This window comes from Ahaetulla prasina, chromosome 10, assembly GCF_028640845.1.
Source record: "Ahaetulla prasina isolate Xishuangbanna chromosome 10, ASM2864084v1, whole genome shotgun sequence".
Lineage (NCBI taxonomy): Eukaryota > Metazoa > Chordata > Lepidosauria > Squamata > Colubridae > Ahaetulla > Ahaetulla prasina.
In genome coordinates, this window is record NC_080548.1 from 1,994,161 (window position 1) to 2,016,841 (window position 22,681).

Consider the following 22,681-nt stretch of genomic DNA (forward strand, 5'->3'; position numbering starts at 1 on the left):
TTGTAAATTGAGAAATACCCCTAATGTCTCTGGCAGGTTCGTACTGCCTAGCACAGTTGGAAAATGTGGGGTACTGCCTAATTTTACAGTCATGGGTCAAAAATGGGGCATGGAAGAAAAAAATGTTTATTTAATTTCATAATAATTTATTAATAGAGAGCATCCAAATTTTTAAAAAACAAGCCAGAAAAATAGCAGAAACAATCATGCAGTAAAGACTTTTAGAATAAGCAAACAGCCAGGAGGCACCAAAAGCAGATGTGAAGAAGAAAAAGGGCTCCAGCTACAATACAGGACCCTGGAATAATCTCCAGGAATTGAAAACTTTCTGGTCAAAGCTGCTCTAATGTAACTGACAGGGGAAAAAGCCTCACACAGACGACAGCTTCCATGGCCCACTGATCACTAGCTACTGTAGCTTTGCAAATGCTGGTAAAACTGATGTTGCTCCACCAAAAGTGCCCAAAAGGAGCTTCTGCGACTGCAATTCCAAAAAGTCTGCCAGCCTTGAAAAGCTTTCGCAATCTCCAGCTTTTACAGTTCCTTTTGTAAGTCTGAATGGTGACTTCAGAATGTGGCCTCTCTAAGGAAACAGGGCAGACACCTTGCCTGCAGCCCCGGGCTTCCTTTCTGGAGGTAGCGGCTCAGTGTCAGCTTCCAGTTCAGTGTGAAAAGATTGCATGGGAGCTCTCAAGCTGGATTCCCCAATCTCTGCTTCAGGATCAAATACTATAATGGATGACAGAATAAAAAGGAAATAAAAACAAATGAAAGCAGACGAAATCTACATCAACGGTTGCAGCTATCCTAATAAAATTATATGAATCACTATATTCCAAAGGAGACCATTAATCCTTTCCTTGATAGTTTTAACCCCTGTCCAATGCAACTATTAGTACAGTTCTGAATTTTAAAGATGCACATTCTTCCACATCCTGAGGGATCCTGCCAAGGCCACCTGCTTTTGCCCAAGCCCGGGACAGTGCTGAAATACCTCTTCTCCCCATGCCATCTATCAGCTTATATAACATATAACATAACATAACATAACATCAGAGTTGGAAGGGACCTTGGAGGCCTTCTAGTCCAACCCCCTGCCCAGGCAGGAAACCCTACACCATCTCAGTCAGATGGTTATCCAACATTTTCTTAAAAATTTCCAGTGTTGGAGCATTCACAACTTCTGAAGGCAAGTCGTTCCACTTATTAATTGTTCTAACTGTCAGGAAATTTCTCCTTAGTTCTAAGTTGCTTCTTTCTTTGATCAGTTTCCACCCATTGCTTCTTGTTCTACCCTCAGGTGCTTTGGAGAATAGTTTGACTCCCTCTTCTTTGTGGCAGCCCCTGAGATATTGGAACACAGCTATCATGTCTCCCCTTGTCCTTCTTTTCATTAAACTAGACATACCCAGTTCCTGCAACCGTTCTTCATATGTTTTATCCTCCAGTCCCCTAATTATCTTTGTTGCTCTTCTCTGCACTCTTTCTAGAGTCTCAACATCTTTTTTACATCGTGGCGACCAAAACTGGATGCAATATTCCAAGTGTGGCCTTACCAAGGCATTATAAAGTGGTACTAACACTTCACGTGATCTTGATTCTATCCTTCTGTTTATGCAGCCCAGAACTGTGTTGGCTTTTTTAACAGCTGCTGCACACTGCTGGCTCATATCTAAATGGTTATCCACTAGGACTCCAAGATCCCTCTCACAGGTACTACTATTGAGCAAGGTACCACATATACGGTACTGGTGCATTTTGTTTTTTGGCCTAAATGTAGAACCTTACTTTTTTCACTGTTGAATTTCATTTTGTTAGATAGCGCCCAATGTTCAAGTCTGTCAAGATCTTTCTGTAACTTGAGCCTATCTTCTGGAGTGTTGGCTATTCCTGCCAGCTTGGTGTCATCTGCAAATTTGATGAGTTCCCCATCTATCCCCTCGTCCAAGTCATTGATGAAGATGTTGAAGAGTACTGGGCCTAAAACAGAGCCTTGGGGTACTCCACTGCATACTTCCCTCCATGTGGATGTAGTTCCGTTGAGGACTACACGTTGAGTGCGGTTGGTCAGCCAGTTACGAATCCATCTGGTGGTGGTGCTGTCTAACCCACATTTTTCTACTTTATCTAGTAGTAGGTTATGGTCTACTTTATCAAATGCTTTACTGAAGTCCAAGTAAATTCATACATAACATATAACATAATAACAGGGTTGGAAGGGACCTTGGAGGTCTTCTAGTCCAGCCCCCTACCCAGGCAGGAAATCCTACACCATTTTAGACAAATGGTTATCCAACATTTTCTTAAAAATTTCCAGTGTTGGAGCATTCACAACTTCTCCAGGCAAGTTGTTCCATTTATTGATTGTTCTAACTGTCAGGAAATTTCTCCTTAGTCCTAAATTGCTTCTCTCCTTGATGAGTTTCCACCCATTGCTTCTTGTCCTGCCCTCAGGTGCTTTGGAGAATAGTTTGACTCCCTCTTCTTTGTGGCAACCCCTGAGATATTGGAACACTATAGAAGAAGCGGTGATCTGTGCCAGACCAGCTGGCATTTTGGTTATGGCTGCTACCCAAGACAAAAGTCTGACAAGCGACCCAAAGGCAGTGTCCTTACATTCTTGCGGCTGGCAATTGCCTGTTGCAGCCAGAGCAGCTCCATAGCCAGGTGCTTGCGGTAGTTCTGCAGGCCAGGCATCCCTCTGAGCATTTCCGGTGCTTTGGGGAAATGAGACTCTGGGAAAGAAAAGAAAAAAATGGTCAGAAACAAGATTGCCTCGCTCTCCTCAAGCCGGGCAAGGCAACCGACTATTTATAAACGAACACACACACACACAATGCTGCTTCTGTAAAGTTGTTAGGAAGAAGATCGATGCTATCCAGGACTTGGATGTACAGATGTAGTAACTGCCTCCCAGTTTACCAAAGTCCAGGGTTCTTCCAGTGCCTAACTTACCGTGTCTCATCCTGGGAGACTCCATCCCCAGAACTGTGCTGCTCCAGTCAGATGAGGCATTGCTGGATTCCCCGCCTTCCTCGTTTTCTCCTGACAGGCTGCAGACATTCCCAGAGTGAGCATCCACAGCTTGCTGTCCTACCTCACTGATCTCGGGTTCCACTTCAGCCAATAATCGGCTTGGAAACTGCATCTCAAAGTCACGCATTTGTTTAGACTGTGATACCTCTTGAAAATATTGTGCATCCTGTTTTTGTGGCTTGTCAATTTTAACCTCTTCTCTGTTGAATTGCTTTATTGATTTCTTGGCAGACTGTAAATAAAATATAAAAATAAAATTTATTAATATAAAACAACAATACAAAACAAAAGATTACCTTTAAAAAGAGAATGATCATTATGTACGAAGCAAGGTATTTTCAAGTTGAATGTGCAGCTCTGTGTTGCACAGAGCACTGCACATCCTATTACACATCAAACAAAAAGCAAACATTTATAAGATAAGCAAAAGCAGCATTCTCTATACTGAATGCCACCAGGCTGTTAGTTTTGTTAAAACAATCCATGGAGTCTGAGGGAGACTTGCATTCCTCAGTACCTGGCTAAATTCAAGCCCTCCTTTTAGGTATTACACTAACAGCCACAGATCAGCTGTAAAAACAAATGGGCATATTGGTTTTTATGCTTAAGGTAAAACTAAAACTCACAGCCTTCTGGTTGCTAGCTGATGCCTTAACCTCTAGGCCTTTAATTCCCCTTTGGAGCAATTCAAGAAAGGGTCGCTACTCCCACTTCTGCCAAGAGTTGAGCCTATCAACAGTACTACCTTTGAGAGAAACGCTGGTCTTGGGAAGAAATGGCCAGTCCACTGAACCCAATCCAAGTCCCCTTCAATTTCCTCGACGATGCTCTCGTACTTTCTCCTTATGCTTTGAAGCCTTTTCCTGATCAGGTAACCCCTGACAACAGCCTAAAAGGGAACAAGTTGTTAAAAGCACAATCACAGCAGCACAGAAATGACCAGTCCTGGCATAGAACAAGGATTGATTTCTCCAGTATTACAGGATGTCAGATCCATGTATCTGCCATTCTCCGTGAAAGAAGGGGATTTGGATTTGTCACATTTAGTTCTCTTTCCTATGTAACCTAAGTATCCTACTTCCTGCCCGGTCCTCTTTATATAAACTTTAATCTGATTTATAACCGTTGCCTGGCGCCAGGAGTGCCTGGAGAATTCTCACCTTCTGGGAAATGGGTGTGTGTGTGTGTGAGAAAACATCCCTTTCAAGATGGCCCTGAGAAGCTCTTCTTATCTGCTTCTCAGAGGCTGGTGCGAAATCACCTTCACACTGGCGGATTGGTGGGAATCCACATTGGACGGTGGGGAGTGGTTCCTAATTTCCTTTATCCTGAACTGCATGCCTTGAGGCCTGCTTTGAGTTTTGACTTGCTTTCATCCCTTTCAATAAAAGGTTCCTTTTGAAATACAAAGTTCTCAAGAGTTTGTACTTTCTTGTAAGAGGGGAGAGGCTGGTCCTTACACAGGAGCTGATAGGAGACATTTAACAGGTGGTTTTTCTCCCTCACATCTTGTTCGTCCAGCTGCCATTTGACAGGGGAGCGAGGGCAAGGAGGAAGTCAGCGCTTACTTGTGCCCATTCCAATTCCAGGAAATATTGAAGATGAGGAAGGAAGCCCAGAACCCTTTTACGTTTATCGGAACCTTTTCACTCCTCACCGTTTCTATTACAAGTAGTCCTTGACTTACAATCACAACTGAGCCCCAAATCTCCATTGCTAAGCAAGTTCAATGAGTTTTGCCCCATTTTACAACCTTCCTTGCTCCCCTTGTTAACCGAATCCCTGCAGTTGTTAGGTTAGCAACACGGTTGTTAAATGAATCCGGCTCCCCCATTGACTTTGCTTGTCAGAAGGTCGCAAAGGGGATCACGTGACCCCGGGACGCTGCAACCCTCTTACACACACGTTGCCGAGCGAGTTAACGTTCATCACGTGACCACGTAACTCTGAAAAACGGCCACGGGTCACTTTTTCACTGTGGCTGTGCCTTCGAACGGCCACTAAATCAATGGCTGCAAGGCGAGGCCTGCCTGTACCGAAACCAAGGCCTTCCCCAGAAGGGTCCCCTCTCCGCGGGGACCCTTCTTCCCCGCTCCAGGGCCTCGGAGGCACCGCAGGGGCGGGCGCTGCTCCCGAGCCTCCATCTCCCGGGCCAAGGGCTGGAGGCCCCCGCCGTAAGAGCCAACGCGCTCAGCGCTGCCTTTGGCTCGGTCTCCGCTTCCCTCCCTCCCTCCCTGAGGCGGCCGGGAAACAGCGCTTCCTCGGCGCACCCCCGAATCGAGGCGGCTGGGGATCGCGGGCTCAGGCCGCCCGGGGCTTCTGGCCACCGACCCCGGCGCCCGCCTCGGCCGAGCCCCCGCCCACCTGCAGCCGCGCCGCCGCCGCCGCCTCCCGCATCCTGCGGCCAGAAACGGCCATCGCGTCCTCTGATGACGTCAGCGAAAAGCGACTCGCGCCGCGCCCCACCCCCACGGCCAGAGGCTGGCAGGGGGAGGGTCCGTTTTCCAGCTGCTCCGAGTTCCAGGTCCCATCATTTCCAGCGGGGCTCCACAGAAACATTGTGTGCCCGACCCCCCACCGATCGGTCAGGTTCTTTGGGCTAAAACGGGGGAGTGTGAGGGGTCGATCCCCTCAGTCAGGTGGGCGACGGGGCGTCGGCTGCGTTTGACGTCTTCACTGCGCGACGCCGCGCCACAAAGCAGAGGCGGCTCGCCGGCTGTAAAATGGGGGGACTTTGAGTGTCAGAATTCCCCCGCCAGCAACGCTCCAATGCCGGCCGAGCCCTTCGTGTCCCGTCCCCCACCCGCACCACCGTCGACGTTCCTAGCCATAAAAACAGAGAAATGATCAAACGCCGCTCCTAAAGCTTTTATTCTACAACGGGTGGAGAACTTTGGCCTTTTCACTTGTGGACTTCAACTCCCAGAATCCCCGCTCCAGCACAGCTGCCTTAGAAGTTCTGGGAGTTGAAGTCCACAAGTCATGAAGGAGCCATAATTCCCCACCCTTCTACAGGAAGATCTCAGAATGAGCAGCACCCTCCCTTTCAATAAAAGTAACCAGAAACAGAGTGTGTAATTTCAAACGTGTTCTTTTATGAACAAGAGTCATTGTTTAACCACTCTCAGCACCACATCAATGGTTCATGAGAATCAAGAGTCGGCAGTTGGGAGCGAACTCAACATTCTCTCTAGAGCAGGGGTCTCCAACCTCGGTCCCTTTAAGACTTGTGGACTTCAACTCCCAGAGTCCCTCAGCCAGCAAAGCTGGCAAATAATAGAGCAAAGCTGGCTGAGGAACTCTGGGAGTTGAAGTCCACAAGTCTTAAAGGGATCGAGGTTGGAGACCCCTGCTCTAGAAGTCGCTTACCAAGGAATTAACCACCCCCAATTCCAGCAACAGACAAAGCCTTCTGGAAATAGGCTAGTAGTAGATCCAGATAGTTTTGGGGATGGAGTTCCCCGCTTCCCCACTGCCAAGCAGAAGGTCTCTCCGTCTGTTTGTGAGTCAACCTCTGGTTCTGCGGTGGCTGAAGGGGCTTTTCTGACTTGACAGCCTGTGACAAGCAAACCAAGCAGCTCAGCCTGCTCCTCCTTCTGCACATCCCCAGCCGGGGAGATTGGAGGGCAGGGTGGGGGGGTGCAGGGATAGATCATGTTCTCAAGAATCATCTCAGCACAAATGTCCCCCAGTCGGTTTGACGTTTGATGCTGTTGGAATCCATCTGTTCCCCAGAGCTATAGATCCAAGTGAAAAAGGAGGAATGTAAAAGTATCATCATGAATAATGGGGGCTTTTTCCAAACTCTCCCCAAAACAATTGTCCCACCCCTAATATAGTAATGGTGTTCTTGGAAAGAATAATATATAGCTCTCAGACTAAGGCCATGTGCAGAGCAGGCACAGGATGCAGGAGATCAAACTCATGCAGCGTTACGAAAACAAAACTATTTAAAATGAGAGGTGCCCAGCTCACACAGCAGGAGGAGCGAGAATGCAGGGCCGCCATTGGTGTTGCGTCTGCTGCTCATCACAAATTTCCGGAGAAGTTTGTCAGTTATGGAACCTGGAGCAACACTGCAAGAGGAAGGAAACCAAAAGCCTCCTTCTCTTGCTACACCTGAGCAAAAGGGGGGGTCTCTCAGCTCAACTCGGGGCTCCAATGTGGAGGATCAGCATCCTGGCCGGTCCCGGCCTCTCCTTTGCCTTCCTTGCTTCTTTTTTTTGGTAGCCATGCTGCAGAACAGGCTCTTTTCCCTTGAGCTTCCTGCCTCCTGCCGATGTTCAGTCCTGCTGCTTACGTGTCGCTGCCTCTTTCCATCCAGCAGCCCCTAAGTTTTTTACAGCACAATTCAGAAGTAGTTGCCTGCCGGACATCCTTGTGGGACATCTTTCTTGAGGCCTCATCAGAACGGGGCCGGCCTGGCCCTTCCCGATGCCTCTTCTAGGCGTTGGGTGCTTCTTCCACATCAGGATTTTCAGCCAGGTGAAGCTTTTGTCTAAGGTAAAGGGTTAAGAAATGAGTAGGAGGAGGTGGAGAGCAGCCATTTATCTGGGCTTCTATAGCTTGGATAGACCAGCTGCCTGAAGTTTTGGACTTCAGCTCCTATCAGTTTCAGTCCAAATGACCAACAGCGATGAATCTTGGCTAACCTTGATGCAAGATTGCATCTTGGGATGAAAAAAGCCAAAGTCCCACCCTGTTTTTACAGATGCAAATACATGTAAACAAAAGGGCAAGGCTTCAACCGTGCAGCTGCAGTCCTTGTCTTGACTAATGTTCCTTAACCTTGGCAACTTTTAAGATAGGTGCACTTCAACAGACTGGCTAGCTGGGGAATTGTGGGAGTTGAAGTCCACTATCTTAAAGTTGCCAAAGTTGAGAAATGCTGATCTTGCCTTTTTTGACTCCCATCTACCCAGGGACGCCTCTGCCATTGGTTCATCCTATGAGGCATAATATTATTATGAACATCAGCCATGCTGACTTAGTTTAGATTGCAGCTCTCTATTGAATCTGCAGGATGCAACATGAACATTGAGGAACCTGGAAGTGTACACCCACACCAACCTGTCTACTTGGAATGATGGGCACAAACATCTGTTAAGACTGCTGGCTCAGACTTGGGAGGACCAAGCAACATAGATGTGGCTCATGGAATGTTTGCATACTGACAATTCTCAAGATCAGTCTGTGACTTCATGACCGAATGTGGATTTATGCAAGGTGCAAAATTTAGCACTCTTGAACCAGGTTGGCTCTCGTAACAATTGAGTGGGTGGTTTCACAGCATACATGAGCCACTGAGGGCCATTTTAGTGTGGATTGCTATGTTTTTGTTACCAAAATTCTAAGATAAATCAGCATTTTTGTCTAGAGGCTGTTGATGGGAGAAAGGAGCTCACTTATAATACAAGTAGTCCTCAATTTAGAACTGGTTGCATAGCAACTGTTCAAAGGTACCAGGGCCTTGAAAAAGGTACTTAAAGACCCAGATTCGGAGCTCCAATGGCCATGTCCCTACCTGCAGTCACATGATTGCATGTTGGATGCTCAGCAACCAGCCTGTATTTATGGCAGTTTGCAGGGTCATGTGACCATGATTTATGATGTTCTTTCCTGGAAAACGGAAGTAAACACCAGTTTGTGGACAATGAATTCTCTTAACAGGCACAGCATCTGTTATGTATGGAATATATATAGTTGTGTTAAGCCCTGCTAAAGTGAAACTAACCTTTAAATGACCTTGCCTACCGCAGCCCACAACATCATAGCATCGGCTTAGCAACCGCTTCAAAAAATGTTGTAAAATCAAGGCGATCCTATGGGTGTCTCAAGTTATAACCATCATGAGATATGGAAATTCTAGGCTCCATTAGGGTGGTAAGTCAAGGACTACCTGTACTTTGTACAAGTCATCCAATGGCAGGGATATTGTATTATATTATCTTAGAGTTATTGTAGACAAGAGATTGGCTGTCAGTTGGACTTAGGAGTCCAGGACAAAGCACAACAAAGTCCTATACACAAGATACCACCACCCCATGCATAGCCTCCCCATAGGCCAACAGCACCCTATTCACATCCTTCTTCCTTTCCCACCTCCGGACCAATTTGTCAGGAGAACCACATTGGGCCCTACAAAAAGGATACATGGAATTGCTGAGTTCTTCCAGCTGCAAAAAAAAACAAAAAACAAAAAAAAGCATTATGAACATATGCAAGAGGCACAACCCCAGAAGCCTTGTCCAAGATCACGTCATGCCAGGTGCAGGGACAGCATTGGGGAAGCTGCCAACTACCCTTCCAAGAGCTTAATTTAAACATCAAAACAAGATAAAGATATGTGATAGCCAGGCTAGGTTTGGAGTAACCAGAATTAACTGGAGAGGAGATGCAACCTCATCTCAGTGCCCTTTTTTTTTTTTTTTGAATTTATATCCCGCCCTTCTCCGAAGACTCAGGGCGGCTTACATTGTGTAAGGCAATAGTCTCATTCATTTGTATATTATATACAAAGTCAACTTGTATTGCCCCCGCAACAATCTGTGTCCTCATTTCACTCCATCTCCGGAGGCCTAGAGAAGGGCCCTGCTGCAGGGCCTGTCTAAGCCCCCCATCCTCGGCTAGACTAACCTGGGGCACGTTCAGTGTGTTGTGGGAACCCAGTCAGTCTCATTGCATCCCACTTGTTCTGGCCAAGGACACAAACGCACAGCATTGTCTCTGGGCTCTCTCTGCCTCAAAGGGAGCCATTCAAACTCTGCTTTAGCTTCATTTCATTGGAGATCGCATTCCTCTCACATCTGCAGAGGTGGGTCCCCTCCTTCCAGCCCCTGCCTACTGTGCCTCCCACCACCACCATTTCATCCTGAGCTGCTGGATCCATGCAGCAGTGAACCAAACTTAATGTTTTAATGCGTTGCATTCCTCCTAAAGGACAAAATACCAAGCCGACTTCAGGCTAGGCATGTGATGGAAGGGAGGGAGGAGGTGGGTCCCCAGGAGGCTGGGTTGCGTCCCAGAGGAAGAAGAGGCAACTCAGCCCAGGTATCCTGTGTGAGAGAAAGAGGGGGAAGACAGCCCCTCCCTAAGAGTTCTCAGATGACATGGTAGATGCCGATAGCAGAGTCCCGAGTCTGGCAAGATTGATGTCAAGTCCAAGCCCAAGAACGGCATGTGGCAATTCTCCCAAGCCAAGTTCTTTATTGAACTCTATTGATTCTATGGATGGAATCTTGCCAGACCGAGGTGTCGTGTCCCACTCCTCCGCTGGCAGCTGGGTCAGGGAAATCTGAATCAGGCGTGCCTCTGCAGCTCTGCCAAAGTCCTAGCAAAGTTCTCAAGGCAGGCAGGAGACCAGAAAGTGACTTCAGCAAGATAAGGTAGACTTTGCCTGACTCAGAGAATGCTAGAAAGCAGATCCTTTATATAGGCCATGGGGTGTGGCTCCATGACTCAGCACTTATCCAGGCCTGCCCCTCCCTTCCTTCTGTCGCCGCCGCCTATCAATTCTCCTGAAGCGACGGTCACTCCAGTCTGCAGCTGTTGGTAATTGACCTCCCTCAGGCTCACATGCTGTGGGGGAGGGGGAGAGGTCTAGTTGCTCCGTTTGCCTGGGCGGGAGGCACTTCTTCTTCTTCGGCCTGTCTGGGCATGGAGCCAGGGCTGGGGCCGGGAGGCATGCTAGGACATTCCTCAGCGTTCGGAAGCAGATAAGATGGGCCCGGCTGCGGGGAAAGCGGACGAGGCACAACACGAGGACTCTGCAAGCCCTCGGCATCTACCATTTGCTCTGTGAAGGGAGGGGCTGTCTTCACCCTCTTTATCCCACACAAGATAACCGGACTGCCTCTTACTCCTCCGTAATGCACCCCCTCATCCTGGGAATCCGCACAATATTTCATCACAGGTGGATCTTCTGAGCCTTTTGCCCCACTCCCATTCCTGCTGCAGGCTAAGCTGCCTTTTACCTGGTTGCTGTCATGGCTGCGTCTGTTTGCCGAGGTCGTTTCCCCCTCCCATTATATCTTCTCATCGGGGGACAGGACTTTTGGGGGAACTTCCCTGCCTACACGTTATCTCAAGGCTCCAAGGCACCTGGCTCCTCTGGAGCACGCCCCCTCCATCCTGGGCATCCTGCTCACCACATCCCATCAGAAGGCTGGATTTTGGACAAACCCGGCCTGTAAACCACCACCAATTTAATAGCTCAGAGAAGGCAAGTAAAGGACCCAGAGGGAAGTGGTGGGGTTACTTTCCCCCAGATGCATTGCTGATGGGGTTTCCTGGGTCGGTTGGTTCTCTCCAGGTTGGGGAGGAACTAGGAAATGCTCATCAAAAGAAGGCACTCCCAACCCTTCCACCTATCCAGGAAAATCTCCACTTTCATTTCCAATTGCTCTCCCCATCAAGTCCCCAGGTCGTCCTGAACCATGCAACTTATTTTAGTCCCCAGCAGAAGAAAGGAGGAGGACAGGAAAGGCAGGAGTCCTTTGAAGAAGAGTTGCTTGGGTCTGTTCTGTCCCCCCTCGCCTCCGTCCGAGCGATGGCTTAATTAGCCGGCGTATCAGCTCTGGCAGCAAAATAGCGAGCATCTGCCAAGAGTCTCTGTTATCTCCCTCAACGCTGATGAGTCACCCAGGAACAAACAGTACTTCAGCTCTTAGTTAAGCAGTTGATTTGCTTGCTACGAAGAGGTATAGCAGCCCTTGCTGCCTTTATATCCTGTGGGGTGTGGCTCCATGACTCAGCACTTCCTGGGCCTGCCCCACCCCCGCTTCTGTTGTTCCCACCTCTCCTGCCTACGATATCAGGGTCCAGCCAGGCCTGATTGCCATCAGCCGGGTCTGAAGACATGGCCTGGGGGGGGGGGAGAGTCAAGTGCATGGAGGGCTCTTTATCTCTTCCACTTGGCCTTCTTCTGGCTCCTGGAGCTGAGCCAGGGAAGCCGGTGCTCCCGAGGTAAGTCCTGACCACCCTTCCCCCTCACTTTCCAAGTCACTTTCTGGCAGGAGGCCCGGCTCGGGGGCGCGCAGACACAACAGGGTCACTCACATTGGTCAGCAGCTGGTCCAGATTCCTGTCAGCCACGGTTTTCTTCTGATCTTCCACAAGTTCCTCCACATAGACATCCAGGCTGAAGTGGAGGCGGGCGAGTTTCTCCTGCATCTCCCGCACGTGTTCCAGCTGCTCAAAAGAACATTCTCTGCCTGCAGGCCCAGCCGAGGACAGGGGTGCAGAGCAAAGGTGAGCCAAAGAGAGAAAAAAGAAGGAAAAGGTTAACTCTGCTGGCCTTACCTGGCCTTACCAAGGTATTAATGGCAGCAGCCGCAGCATTGATTAATGTTTCCAGCAGCTAGGAGTTTCTTTGATTAATGTTTCTAGTCCTTGAGGGAACAAAGAAAGCTCTGTACAGCCCAATAAGAGAACTGGTTTAAATCTGTCAGGGACCCTGACTTAGTTACTTGCAATCTTCTTTATGCTTCATTATAATGTAAAAACCTCCTCAATATGAGGATATGCATTAACAAGATCATACTAATGATATTACGGGATGCTGTAGAATACAACATGCTACCTACTAAAAGTACTGAGCATGTGTACTGCATCAGAGATGTCTCAAATGATGCTAACCAAGTGAAAGAACTCATTCTGAACCCACTAAGTTTGAACTGTATATAAAGTGATTTTCTACTTTTCTAAGCTGCTCATCTCCTCTCTTGGGTGAGGTGCCTCTTCTTACTTGTGTATATAATTAAGACATTTTAATCCACTTTTCTGGCTCGGGTTCTATTTGGGCAAGGTACACTGGGCTAATGGATCTGCCAGCACTGTGGTTCCATTATCCACAGTGTGGATAGTCCTACCCAACTCGATTGTGTTAAACAGACACAATTTCATCACAATTTCTTCCAAATCAAAAGCATCACAGTTGGTAAAAACACGAACTATATCTATCATTGGGATACTTAGAACAGTGATTCTCAACCTTGACAGCTTGAAGATGTGTGGACTTTAACTCTCTGAATTCCCCCACCAGCATGGTTGCCAAGGTTTAGAAATGCAGCCTTAGAAGCACAAAACCAAAGTATCAAAGGAAGATAAACCTTGCACTTAACTGAAATTTCGTTCTCCCTCCCCGCCTCCTCCAACATTGGAGCTTATATACATGGCCATCTATAATCCATATGTAAGTTGCTAAGGAAAGCTTTTCTGTCACATCTTCTGCAGAAAATCAAAAGAGTTGATACTGGGACAATTTTTCTATCCCTTTCAAGTCTGAGGAGCGTTAATTGTTGCAAAAAGAGAATTATTAGAAAGACAGGACAGCCTTCTTCCATGTAGACAAGCAGGTTAACGATGGAGCCGTTTGAGATAGAAATGCATCTAGCCAAGATTTGGGGCATCAGTGGCCAGGGTCTGACAAGCGGATGCAAGATTTAACATAAGAGAGACAAGAGAATCGGTAGGGGAGGAACTAAGGAGGAGGAGAAACCCAAATTAATTATCCATTTAATTCATCTCTGATTTCACAAATGGCTAAGAGCCTTTCTTGACAGCTAGACGAGATTAGTGATAATTTAGGATTTAAACCCGCCTCTGCTCTCTCTGTCCAGCATAACACAGTCTAGAGATATTCCACCATCAAAGACATTATCAAAAGCAGGACTTCTGCTTGCAACCTCTGCAAGAACAGCTGGAAAATAGCAGGCTCTGCTGAGCCTCGTGAAAATCCAGCTGGTAACCTGGTAACCACTGCCAGGAGACCCTTCAGGGTAGCAGCCATCTTGTAGGGACGGTGAAGGAAGGAGAGACGCTTCGCTGACCACAAGGAATCTGCAAATTCCTCATTAGGTTCGAAGCAAGCTCTCCCCAGACGACAGCAGGCACAGCTGCCATTGCTGGCAGTCACAAAGCCAGGACAATTGGGAACCGAGATTGTGCAGGAGCGGTGTATGGACAGAACATTGAAATTGGGTGAGAAATTTACCAACTTTTATTTTAATGACTTGCAATAACAAAAAGATTATGAAAACTCCTAAGCTTAAAATAGTGGGGAATTGACACACGGAGAGAAAAAAAAACCGAAACGAAAAGGCGGGGGGGGGGGAGCCCAAGAGAAGCTATAAAACAGAGACAGCATGGAAAGCCCAAATAATCTGAAAGCGACTTTAGGGAGAAAATATATTTTTATTTGAATTTCGAACCCCCTTGGATTTATCCCACAATCAGCTGTTTTTGACAGATTGCTTATGTTGGATGGGGCGTAAGAGAGCCATCTACTGGAGAAAGAGAAGTACTACAACACTATAGCCACAGTATATTTAATGAAAATAATCTAATACACACAAAGTCTGATACACAGAACAGAAGTAACAACATCTGGTGAATGGTCTGACCTTGACTCCATTGTTAGAAGATGACTGGGAAAATTCGAGAACATTCAATAGTGGGTATTTTTTCTTTCCTTTTGAAGAGTTACAAAAGGAACTAATTTACAAATAACTAAATCTTACTAAAATTGACTATTGGATTATGGATTGGAAAGACTGGAAGAATTTGGTGGATTAACCTGGATAAATTTGGACTTTTTTTATTTGAATTTATATTAATGTTATTGAATAGAATATTCTAAGAGGCAAAAGAAGAAAAGGTCAGAAGAAAAGACAGAAGAAGGAAATAAGACTTTAACATTTGGACAATTGGGGAACTATAGGGCTGTAAACTATTATGAAATAAAATGTGGGGTTTTGGAGGTATAACTATGGGATTCATGTAACTTGATTAAATAGAAGTTTCTTAAATATTGAGATATTGGAATAATAGAAGTATATTTTTATAAGCTATATTAAATCACTATAAAATGGATCTCGATACGTGTGAAGAAAAATTGTGCATGTTGAAAAGTCTGCGTGAATCCTTAAGAAATTACAAAGACAAAAGAATAGTTTAAAGATACAGAAATGAATGTAGAAGCTACTCAACAATTGGGGGGGAAAGAGGACCACAATATTCAAGAAGTAGATGAGAAACTAGAAAAAGCAGGGGAAGGGAAGAATAAAAATGAGAAGCAAGAAGTTAGGAACAAAGAGGAGAAGAGACTAATAAATAGAAGACAAATATATAACATCATAATTTATAAGTGTACAGAGAGAAGAGAGAAAAACCCCTTTAAAAAACAAAAACGAAAGGAAGTTTTGTGGATGCGTGTTCAAAAAATGTAGCAGAAAGAGGCAAAAGGCACCCAGGAGGAAAAGTTTTGTAGATACAAAAAAATTAAAAAGAGATACAAGATTTCAAGAGAGAGAGAGATAAAAGACTGACCAAAAAATCAATAAACAATGGAATTTTATAAAGACTATTATGGATAATGAGGAAATATATTAATAAAATGGGAAAACCCCAATAGATTTTAGGTTAGTAGATGGTAATTTAAGACTAGACAATTTAACTGAAGTACTAATATTAACAGTGTGTTAAAAGATATTGTGAAATTAAAATATTAAGGATTAGAAATGGGGATTTTGAGATAAACTCTGTGATGGATTGAATATTGTTAATAATTGTTATTATTTGCAATCCTATACATCTGGAATATTGACGTTATGGTGGAATAATGAGTGATTTTTAAAATATTGAATGACAACATTTACTAAGGGATAATATACACAGGGTGCGAAGAAATGTTATTTATGCTTAAAGGAATGAAAATGTAAAAGGAATATGAAATGAGACTAGTATTGTTTGAAGCTGGAAGATTAGAATTCTACATACTATTTGTATTATTATTGTTAACATTGTATAAAAAAGACCTGACCCAATCAATGTACTGTCCACGAAACATGTATGTTTATATTGGTAAAAAATAAAATACTTAATATTAAAAAAAAAGACATTACCAAAAGCTTGCAACTTTCCTGAATGGAAATCATTCAGCAGGTTAAGGAGACCCCCTTCCATCTCATACACGTCAGAGACGTCGGTCAGGAACGAATGCTGCAGGGGGGTGCCCACCACAGACCCCGCATTGCCCCCAAGCTGAGGAATTCGTGACGTCTCCTTGCTTGCTCTGCAACAGAAAATAAGGAAAGGTAAAACCTAGGGTGATAATGGCAGGAAGCCAGCCAGCCTTCAAGAAAGATTGGCCAAGCAGTCACCTGGTGGGCACAGCAGCTCTCCTCTCTTGCGGAAAAGGCTTTGGCATTGCCTGAAGGGAGATCTGCAAGGAGTGGCATTTTGGCTGCCCTCTAAATAGCTGCTGATGGGGTGTTTTATCCTGCTGGCTGAGACTCTTCTTCCCGCCCACTCTCCTACAACTCTGCACCATAAACGTGGTGGTCCCTCAACATGCTATATACATATACCTGCATTTGCACAAACCTAGGCTTGGCTGGTTATAACTCTGAATAGTTTTTTGTGACTTAGGGTTCACTGCACTGTGCAAACTCAGAAAGAAAGCTAGCTTGGTGACCATATCAAGCATGATGTGTGAATACAGCTGGACCCGACTGGCCCTATTAAAGAGTTTTCTTTTATGAATTGTGGTCATATAATGCTAGGAAGATGTGAAAGAACTATCTTAACTGAGCTGAGGGGCCCCATCAAAGACCCTTGACTCAAACCTATCACTGCATGATAATTTATTATTTATTTATTTATTTATTATTTAGATTTTATACCGCCCTTCTCCCGAAGGACTCAGGGCGGTGTACAGCCAGATTAAAAACAGTACAATATACAAATTAAAACAAAAGTTAAAATAACATATTCTATAAATGGCCGAAAATTTAAAACCGTCAAATTTGAACCATAAAATTCATAAAAATACCCCAATTAAAATTATTAAAATTCTAAGCTTTCTAACCCCTGATCACTCAATGAGATCCAGAGTAGATCATGCTGGCATCCCCATCACTAAGACAAGAACTCAAGTGCGAGACCCAAAACAGTTTAAACCAGAGGTCTCCAACCTTGGCAACTTTAAGCCTGGCAGACTTCAACTCCCATAATCCCAAAGCAAAGCTGGCTGGGGGATTCTGGGAGTTGAAGTCCGCCAGGCTTAAAGTTGCCAAGGTTGGAGACCTCTGGTTTAAAATGCAAACGGAGCCCCTTCGGGTATCACAAATGTGAGGAAGGATGCACATGGGCTCAGCTATGTGGTTTAATCATTAAAGTCTCCCCCAAGTCAAGGTTGTCTCCTGGTGACTTCATCAGCGTGACTAGGAAGTTTTCTTAGTGGCAAGGCTGGAGCAGTCTTTTATTGGCTTTTGAGAGGTTTTTGCCAACTCTGAAGTTTCATCCCAGCTCTGACCCTGCTAGTTTTCCAAGCTCAGATTCCTACCACATGCCACCCCCAGTTGAACAGTCCTAATACTGTTTCTTATTGTTGATTTTTTTTAAATAGTCAAATGTTTTTCCCTGTTGCCTTTTGTCATCATTTTTATTTGCTGGGGTTGGTTCAAATGCTTTATGATGCTCTGAGACAGCTTCTGACATGGGCTGGAGCGGCGACAGAAAATAAACAAATCTCCCATCCATGTGAGACTCAGATTCTGCCTTCTCTTCCCAAAAGTGCTTCCAGAATGCCAACACCTGGCTCGGTGCCCTTAGGCCTTGCCCTCAGAGGCCCGCTCTGCCCTGTCCTCATGCTGACCTCTTAAACTTGGCTCTTGGCCTTGGAGACGGGAGGTGCGGCGTCCCCAGCGAGAAAGAGGCACTCTTGCTGGCTGGGCCAGGCAGCTTGCGCAGCGCACTTGCAGGCACCGGTTGGCTGAGGTGAGCCTTGGGGCTCTTCTTCTTCCTCTCCTCCATCGTGGGGTCTCCCTCTCAGCCACCCAACCTGCAAGAGAAGAGCAAGCAAGATGGAGGAGGCCACGCAAAAGTTACCATCAAGCAATGACTTTGGAAAGCCCTGCACTGAATTCCATACTTGAGGAAAACCTCACAGGCCCTGGAAGAGAAGGACAATGAGGACTAGAAATGTTATCTAAACAGGAAAGGTTTTGATAAGTAGAATGACTTTGTTGTTATAGAAATGGTTTGAAATATTTAGGAATGTAAAAGAAAAATTGAAGATGTAATTTTTTTTTATGTTACTGCACTGAAAAAAGTTGGGAAAAGTCACTACTTTTTGTCTTTCCCTTTTCATCTCTTTTTTCCCTTCTTTGACTTCTCTAACTTTTGTTTCTTTTTTCTTTTTATTGTATAACAAAATTTAATAAAATTTGAAAAAGAGAGGGAAGTCCACTCATCTTAATGCTGACTAAAGAAAACAGCAGGATATGAAGGCACTTATACAATTCAAGGAAGTCTCACACATACTGACATACACACCCCTCTGGTCCCCTGAGCTCCAGCTGGCAGGCGCAGAAAAACAACCCCTGACCCTTTCCTATGAGAGAAACTGAGAGAAAGGTGACAGAAACAGAGCAGGGTATGTGAAAATAGCCAACTATTTTGGGACCTGTTAGCTCTCATGTGCAGAAAACAAGCATCTCAAGTAGTTGGAGATTTTTTATTACCAATTTAACCATAATCAAAGTGTTTGTTTTATGCATGGATTATTAACTCAGCCTTCTTAGCTTACAGCTCATAATTTATGACAATTTATCTCTTAAACCCAGTTAATAGGGATTCATTCTGTAACCTACACTGGAGAAAACCATGGCTTAACACAGTGGTTCCCAACCAGTGTGCCGCGGCACTAAGGGGTGCTGTGAGATCTTTTGAGGGTGCCGGGAACTTTTGAGCTACGGAGATTTTAAATATCTATTTCCTTATAAGGGTGCCGGGAACTTTTGAAAGGCTTTCCAAGGGTGCCTCAAACAAGAAAAGGTTGTGCCTCAAACAAGAAAAGGTTGGGAACCACTGGCTTAACATGTACTTGGAAACAGGTTAAATGCCATGGAGCATCAGTTAAATCTTGGAAGAGAGTCTGGTGTCATTTGCAAAGTTTGGAATGAAGTTGGAGAGCCTTATTTATTGATTTATTAAATTTATATGCAGCCTTATCTTGTTGAAGCAAGGCTTAAGATGTTTAAAGACTGACTCCAGCCACCTCCCTCTATGGAGTTTTAGGGGAGGGGCTTGTAGCAAACACAGCTGAGAGAGCTTGCATGGCAAATGAAAGGGCTTCTTTATCTCTTCCCTGCCCATCTCCTTCCACATGATGGTTTTTCCAGGGCAGCAGTACACCAATCTGAGGCAAGGGCTCTTTCTCACCAGTGAGTGACCAGTGATTTGGATGCAGTGCTTCATGTTTTGGGCTGAGGGCTACACAGGATGGGTTTTGTAGTACCAACATTAACTTTGTACTATTGTTGTTCTTGCTAACTAACAGTTATTTTTGTATTTTAATTTGACTAACCCTAACAAATTTTACACCCCGCTTTCGTCAGACCTCATTTAAATGGGCATATGTGTTGTCACATGTTATGTTTAACTACATGTAACTGATTTATGGTGCAAAGGAGGGGGTTAATTTTTGCCCGTCCTGTGTAATCAACTTTTCTCTTGCATTTTCTTTGATGAAAGGGACCAAAAGCTGGCCTTTGGGTTCCCTCTTCGAATGAGAGAATCTGTTTATTTATTTATTTATTAAATTTTTATACCGCCCTTCTCCCGAAGGACTCAGGGCGGTGTACAGCCAAAATAAAACGAAATATATACAGTTAAAACAACATTTTAAAAAAGCAAATTATAAAGGCTGATAATTAAAAATTTAGATTTAAAATTTTAAAATATTAAGAAAACCCAATTAAAATTCATTGCTAATTATGCCAGTCCCACTTTAATGAATAAATATGTTTTGAGCTCACGACGGAAGGTCCGAAGATCAGGCACTTGACGCAGGCCAGGGGGAAGTTCATTCCAGAGCATCACTGCCCCCACAGAGAAGGCTCTACTCCTGGGGGCCACCAGCTGACACTGGCGGACGGCACCCTGAGGAGATCCTCTCTGTGAGAGCATACGGGTCGGTGGGAGGCAAAAGGTAACAGCAGGCGGTCTCGTAAGTACCCGGGTCCTAAGCCATGGAGCGCTTTAAAGATGGTAACCAAAATCTTGAAGCGCACCCGAAAGACCACAGGAAGCCAGTGCAGGCTACGGAGCAGCGATGTCACATGGGAGCCACGAGCGGCTCCCGTTACTACTCGCGCAGCCGCATTCTGGACTAACTGCAGCCTCCGGGTGCACCTCAAGGGCAGCCCCATGTAGAGAGCATTGCAATAATCCAGCCTAGACGTAACCAGAGCGTGAGTGACCGTGCATAAGGCATCCCGGTCAAGAAAGGGACGCAACTGGCGAACCAAGCGAACTTGGTAAAAGGCCCTCCTGGAGACGGCTGCCAGGTGTTCATCAAAATTCAGATTCTGAATTTAATAACAGCAGCAAGACTGTTGATTGGACAATACTGGAAGAAAGAAGAGATACCTACAATAGAAGAATGGATATTGAAAGTTATTAATTTGGCTGAGATGGCTAAAATCTCAGCGTTTTTAAAAGACAATACGCAGGAAAGATATTTAATTGAATGGAAAAAATGGATTGATTATCTACAAAACAGATATCAGATTAAGAAATATCAGATTGCCTTTGAATAATTAGAAAGTTATTTTATGTAATGGGGAGGGGGTTGGGAGATGAAAAGCTTTGGATGTGGTTATTTGGACTGGAAGGGAAAATTTTATTCTATGTTTGGTTTATGTATAACAATACCTTGTGATTGACCCGGGAAGCGGGGGGGGGGGGAGGGAGGGGGGAAGGGGTTTTTTTTGGGAGGGAGGGGGAAAAAAGGGGGAAAATGTTTTTGTTTTTTAAAACTCTTTCAATAAAAAAAAAAAAAAAAGACAGCCGTCCATCCAGGAGGACGCCCAAGTTGCGAACCACCTCCTTTGGGGCCACTAACTCGCCCCCAACAGTCAGCTGCGAATGCAGCTGACTGTACCGGGATGCCGGCATCCACAGCCACTCCGTCTTGGAGGGATTGAGCTTAAGTCTGTTTCTCCCCATCCAGACCCGTACGGCTTCCAGGCACCGGGACAGCACTTCGACCGCTTCGTTGGGGTGGTCCGGGGTGGAAAAGTACAGCTGAGTATCATCAGCTCTGTTTTAGGCAGAACGTTCAAATTTAATCAAATGATCTTCCTGTCTCGATCGGTTTCACTGGAAAATATGCAGGCCCACAGCTCCGAAAGGCAGCCCGGGGTAGGAACCCTTCAGGAGGGGCGCAAGGCCGATTCCCGTTAACCAGCAAAGGTTACAAATCTCTTCCCCAGCCTCCTTTCCCAGCGGAACCTGCCCGATTTCTTCTCCCTTCTGTTTCTTTCCGCAAACAAAGGAGGCGCTTTGCAAAGGCAGGAGCCCGGAGGAATCCACGGCCGCCTTCGGCCCCCGCTGTGGAAGCCCAACCGCCAGCCGGGACTCCCCAGCTCCAGCTGCTTCCCGGGCCGGCGGCGCCTGCCAGCCGGGGCGACGGGAGCGGGAGGGGTCCCGAGGGGTTCCCCGCCGCCACCCGCCTTTCGCTGCGCGGAGAGGAGCCTGGCGGCGCCGGGCCGGCCTCCACGAGCGCGCATTCGGCGCCAGAGCCCTCCGGTCGGCGTCCAGGCCGGGCCGGCTCGGGGCAGCCCAGCCATCCCGTGAAGGGTCCGGGAGGGCGAAGGCCGGCTCAAGCGGCGCGCGACCCTCCAGCCGCTTCTCCGCAGCGCCCGGCCTCCCTGCTGCCCTCCGCCCGGGGATTCGGCCACGGCACCGCCCGCCGGAGCTCCGCTGCACCCGGGGCGCGCTTGTCGGGCGAGGGCAGCGCAGCCGGGGGCGCGGACGGAGCGGAGGAAGCCCCCCCCCACGCTTCCCCCGGCCCGAAAGAACAAAGGGACCCCCTCCCGCCGCCCGGCCAACCTGGCCGGCCTCTCCCGCGGCGGCTCTCCGGCGCCGAGCCTGGGAGTCCCTGGAGGAGTCTTCCTTCCCCCGCTGCAAGCGCCGCCGGCTGGGCTGGAGCCCGACGCGACGCCCTTCCGCCCGAGCCCCTCCGAGCGCCGAGTCGGAGCTGGCCGTCCCGGCCGTCCCGGTTGCTTTCGAAGGAAGAGGCAGCTCCTCTCTCGGGCTCCGCCGATCCCCGGGCAGCGTCGGCGCAGAGCCGGTCCCGAGCCCGCCGACCCAGCGCGCGGGATGCAGGAACTTCGGAGGGGGGGATCCGGTGCGGGTCTGGCATCTGCTCCGCCCTCGGCGGCGGAAGGCTTTGAAGGGGGGCCCGAGCGCCTTTCTCAGCCCTCGTCGCCGTTTTCAGATTCCCCGAATTCCCCGATCGGCCGAGCCCTGCAGAATGATGGGTCAGCCAGATCGCTGTAATTCTATCGCACAAGCAGACCGTCCCTAGACGGAGCCAAATCTTCTCCACCAAACGTCAATGATTAAGAATGCTGGTTTTTTCCTTGGTTTTACTTCTGAAGCCCATGAAATTTGAGTTTGGCAATAAGCAAATGAAAGCACCTTAAATCCCATCTTCACAATTGATGAGCACAACTGATAAACGAGAGGACATGAAACAACTTTTGTGAAAAGGGTAGAAATGATAGGAAGAGCACAATGGATCTGGGGGACCATTTGCCCTCAGCTGGATGGCAACTGCTAAAGGACCACCTGGGTG

General features: G+C 46.7%; 2 protein-coding genes across 6 annotated transcripts; both read right to left on the minus strand.

Annotated features, from left to right (window-relative positions):
- Positions 1 to 123: 123 nt before the first annotated feature.
- IQCC (IQ motif containing C) lies at positions 124 to 5,781 on the minus strand. Of its 2 annotated transcripts, none has more exons than XM_058195728.1 (5): positions 5,401 to 5,781; positions 3,782 to 3,925; positions 2,956 to 3,268; positions 2,617 to 2,735; positions 124 to 729 (listed from the first exon to the last, which is right to left on the minus strand). In XM_058195728.1, the coding sequence occupies exons 1-5, from the start codon at positions 5,593 to 5,595 to the stop codon at positions 691 to 693; spliced, it is 810 nt and encodes a 269-aa protein (XP_058051711.1). In that variant the 5' UTR covers positions 5,596 to 5,781; the 3' UTR covers positions 124 to 690. The 2 variants fall into 2 exon arrangements, with proteins under 2 accessions (XP_058051711.1, XP_058051712.1); XM_058195729.1 differs by lacking the exon at positions 5,401 to 5,781 and adding an exon at positions 4,497 to 5,385.
- A 529-nt stretch (positions 5,782 to 6,310) lies between these two features.
- Positions 6,311 to 22,069, minus strand: CCDC28B (coiled-coil domain containing 28B). 4 transcript variants are annotated; one of them, XM_058195996.1, is made up of 7 exons: positions 21,934 to 22,062; positions 18,365 to 18,442; positions 17,693 to 17,878; positions 15,939 to 16,108; positions 12,094 to 12,248; positions 9,190 to 9,212; positions 6,311 to 7,534 (listed from the first exon to the last, which is right to left on the minus strand). In XM_058195996.1, exons 3-7 carry the CDS (start codon positions 17,848 to 17,850, stop codon positions 7,480 to 7,482), a joined length of 561 nt encoding a protein of 186 aa, XP_058051979.1. In that variant the 5' UTR covers positions 17,851 to 17,878; positions 18,365 to 18,442; positions 21,934 to 22,062; the 3' UTR covers positions 6,311 to 7,479. The 4 variants fall into 4 exon arrangements, with proteins under 4 accessions (XP_058051979.1, XP_058051978.1, XP_058051977.1 ...); XM_058195995.1 differs by lacking the exon at positions 18,365 to 18,442 and having other exon boundaries at positions 21,934 to 22,069; XM_058195994.1 differs by lacking the exon at positions 21,934 to 22,062 and having other exon boundaries at positions 18,365 to 20,545.
- Positions 22,070 to 22,681: the final 612 nt, after the last annotated feature.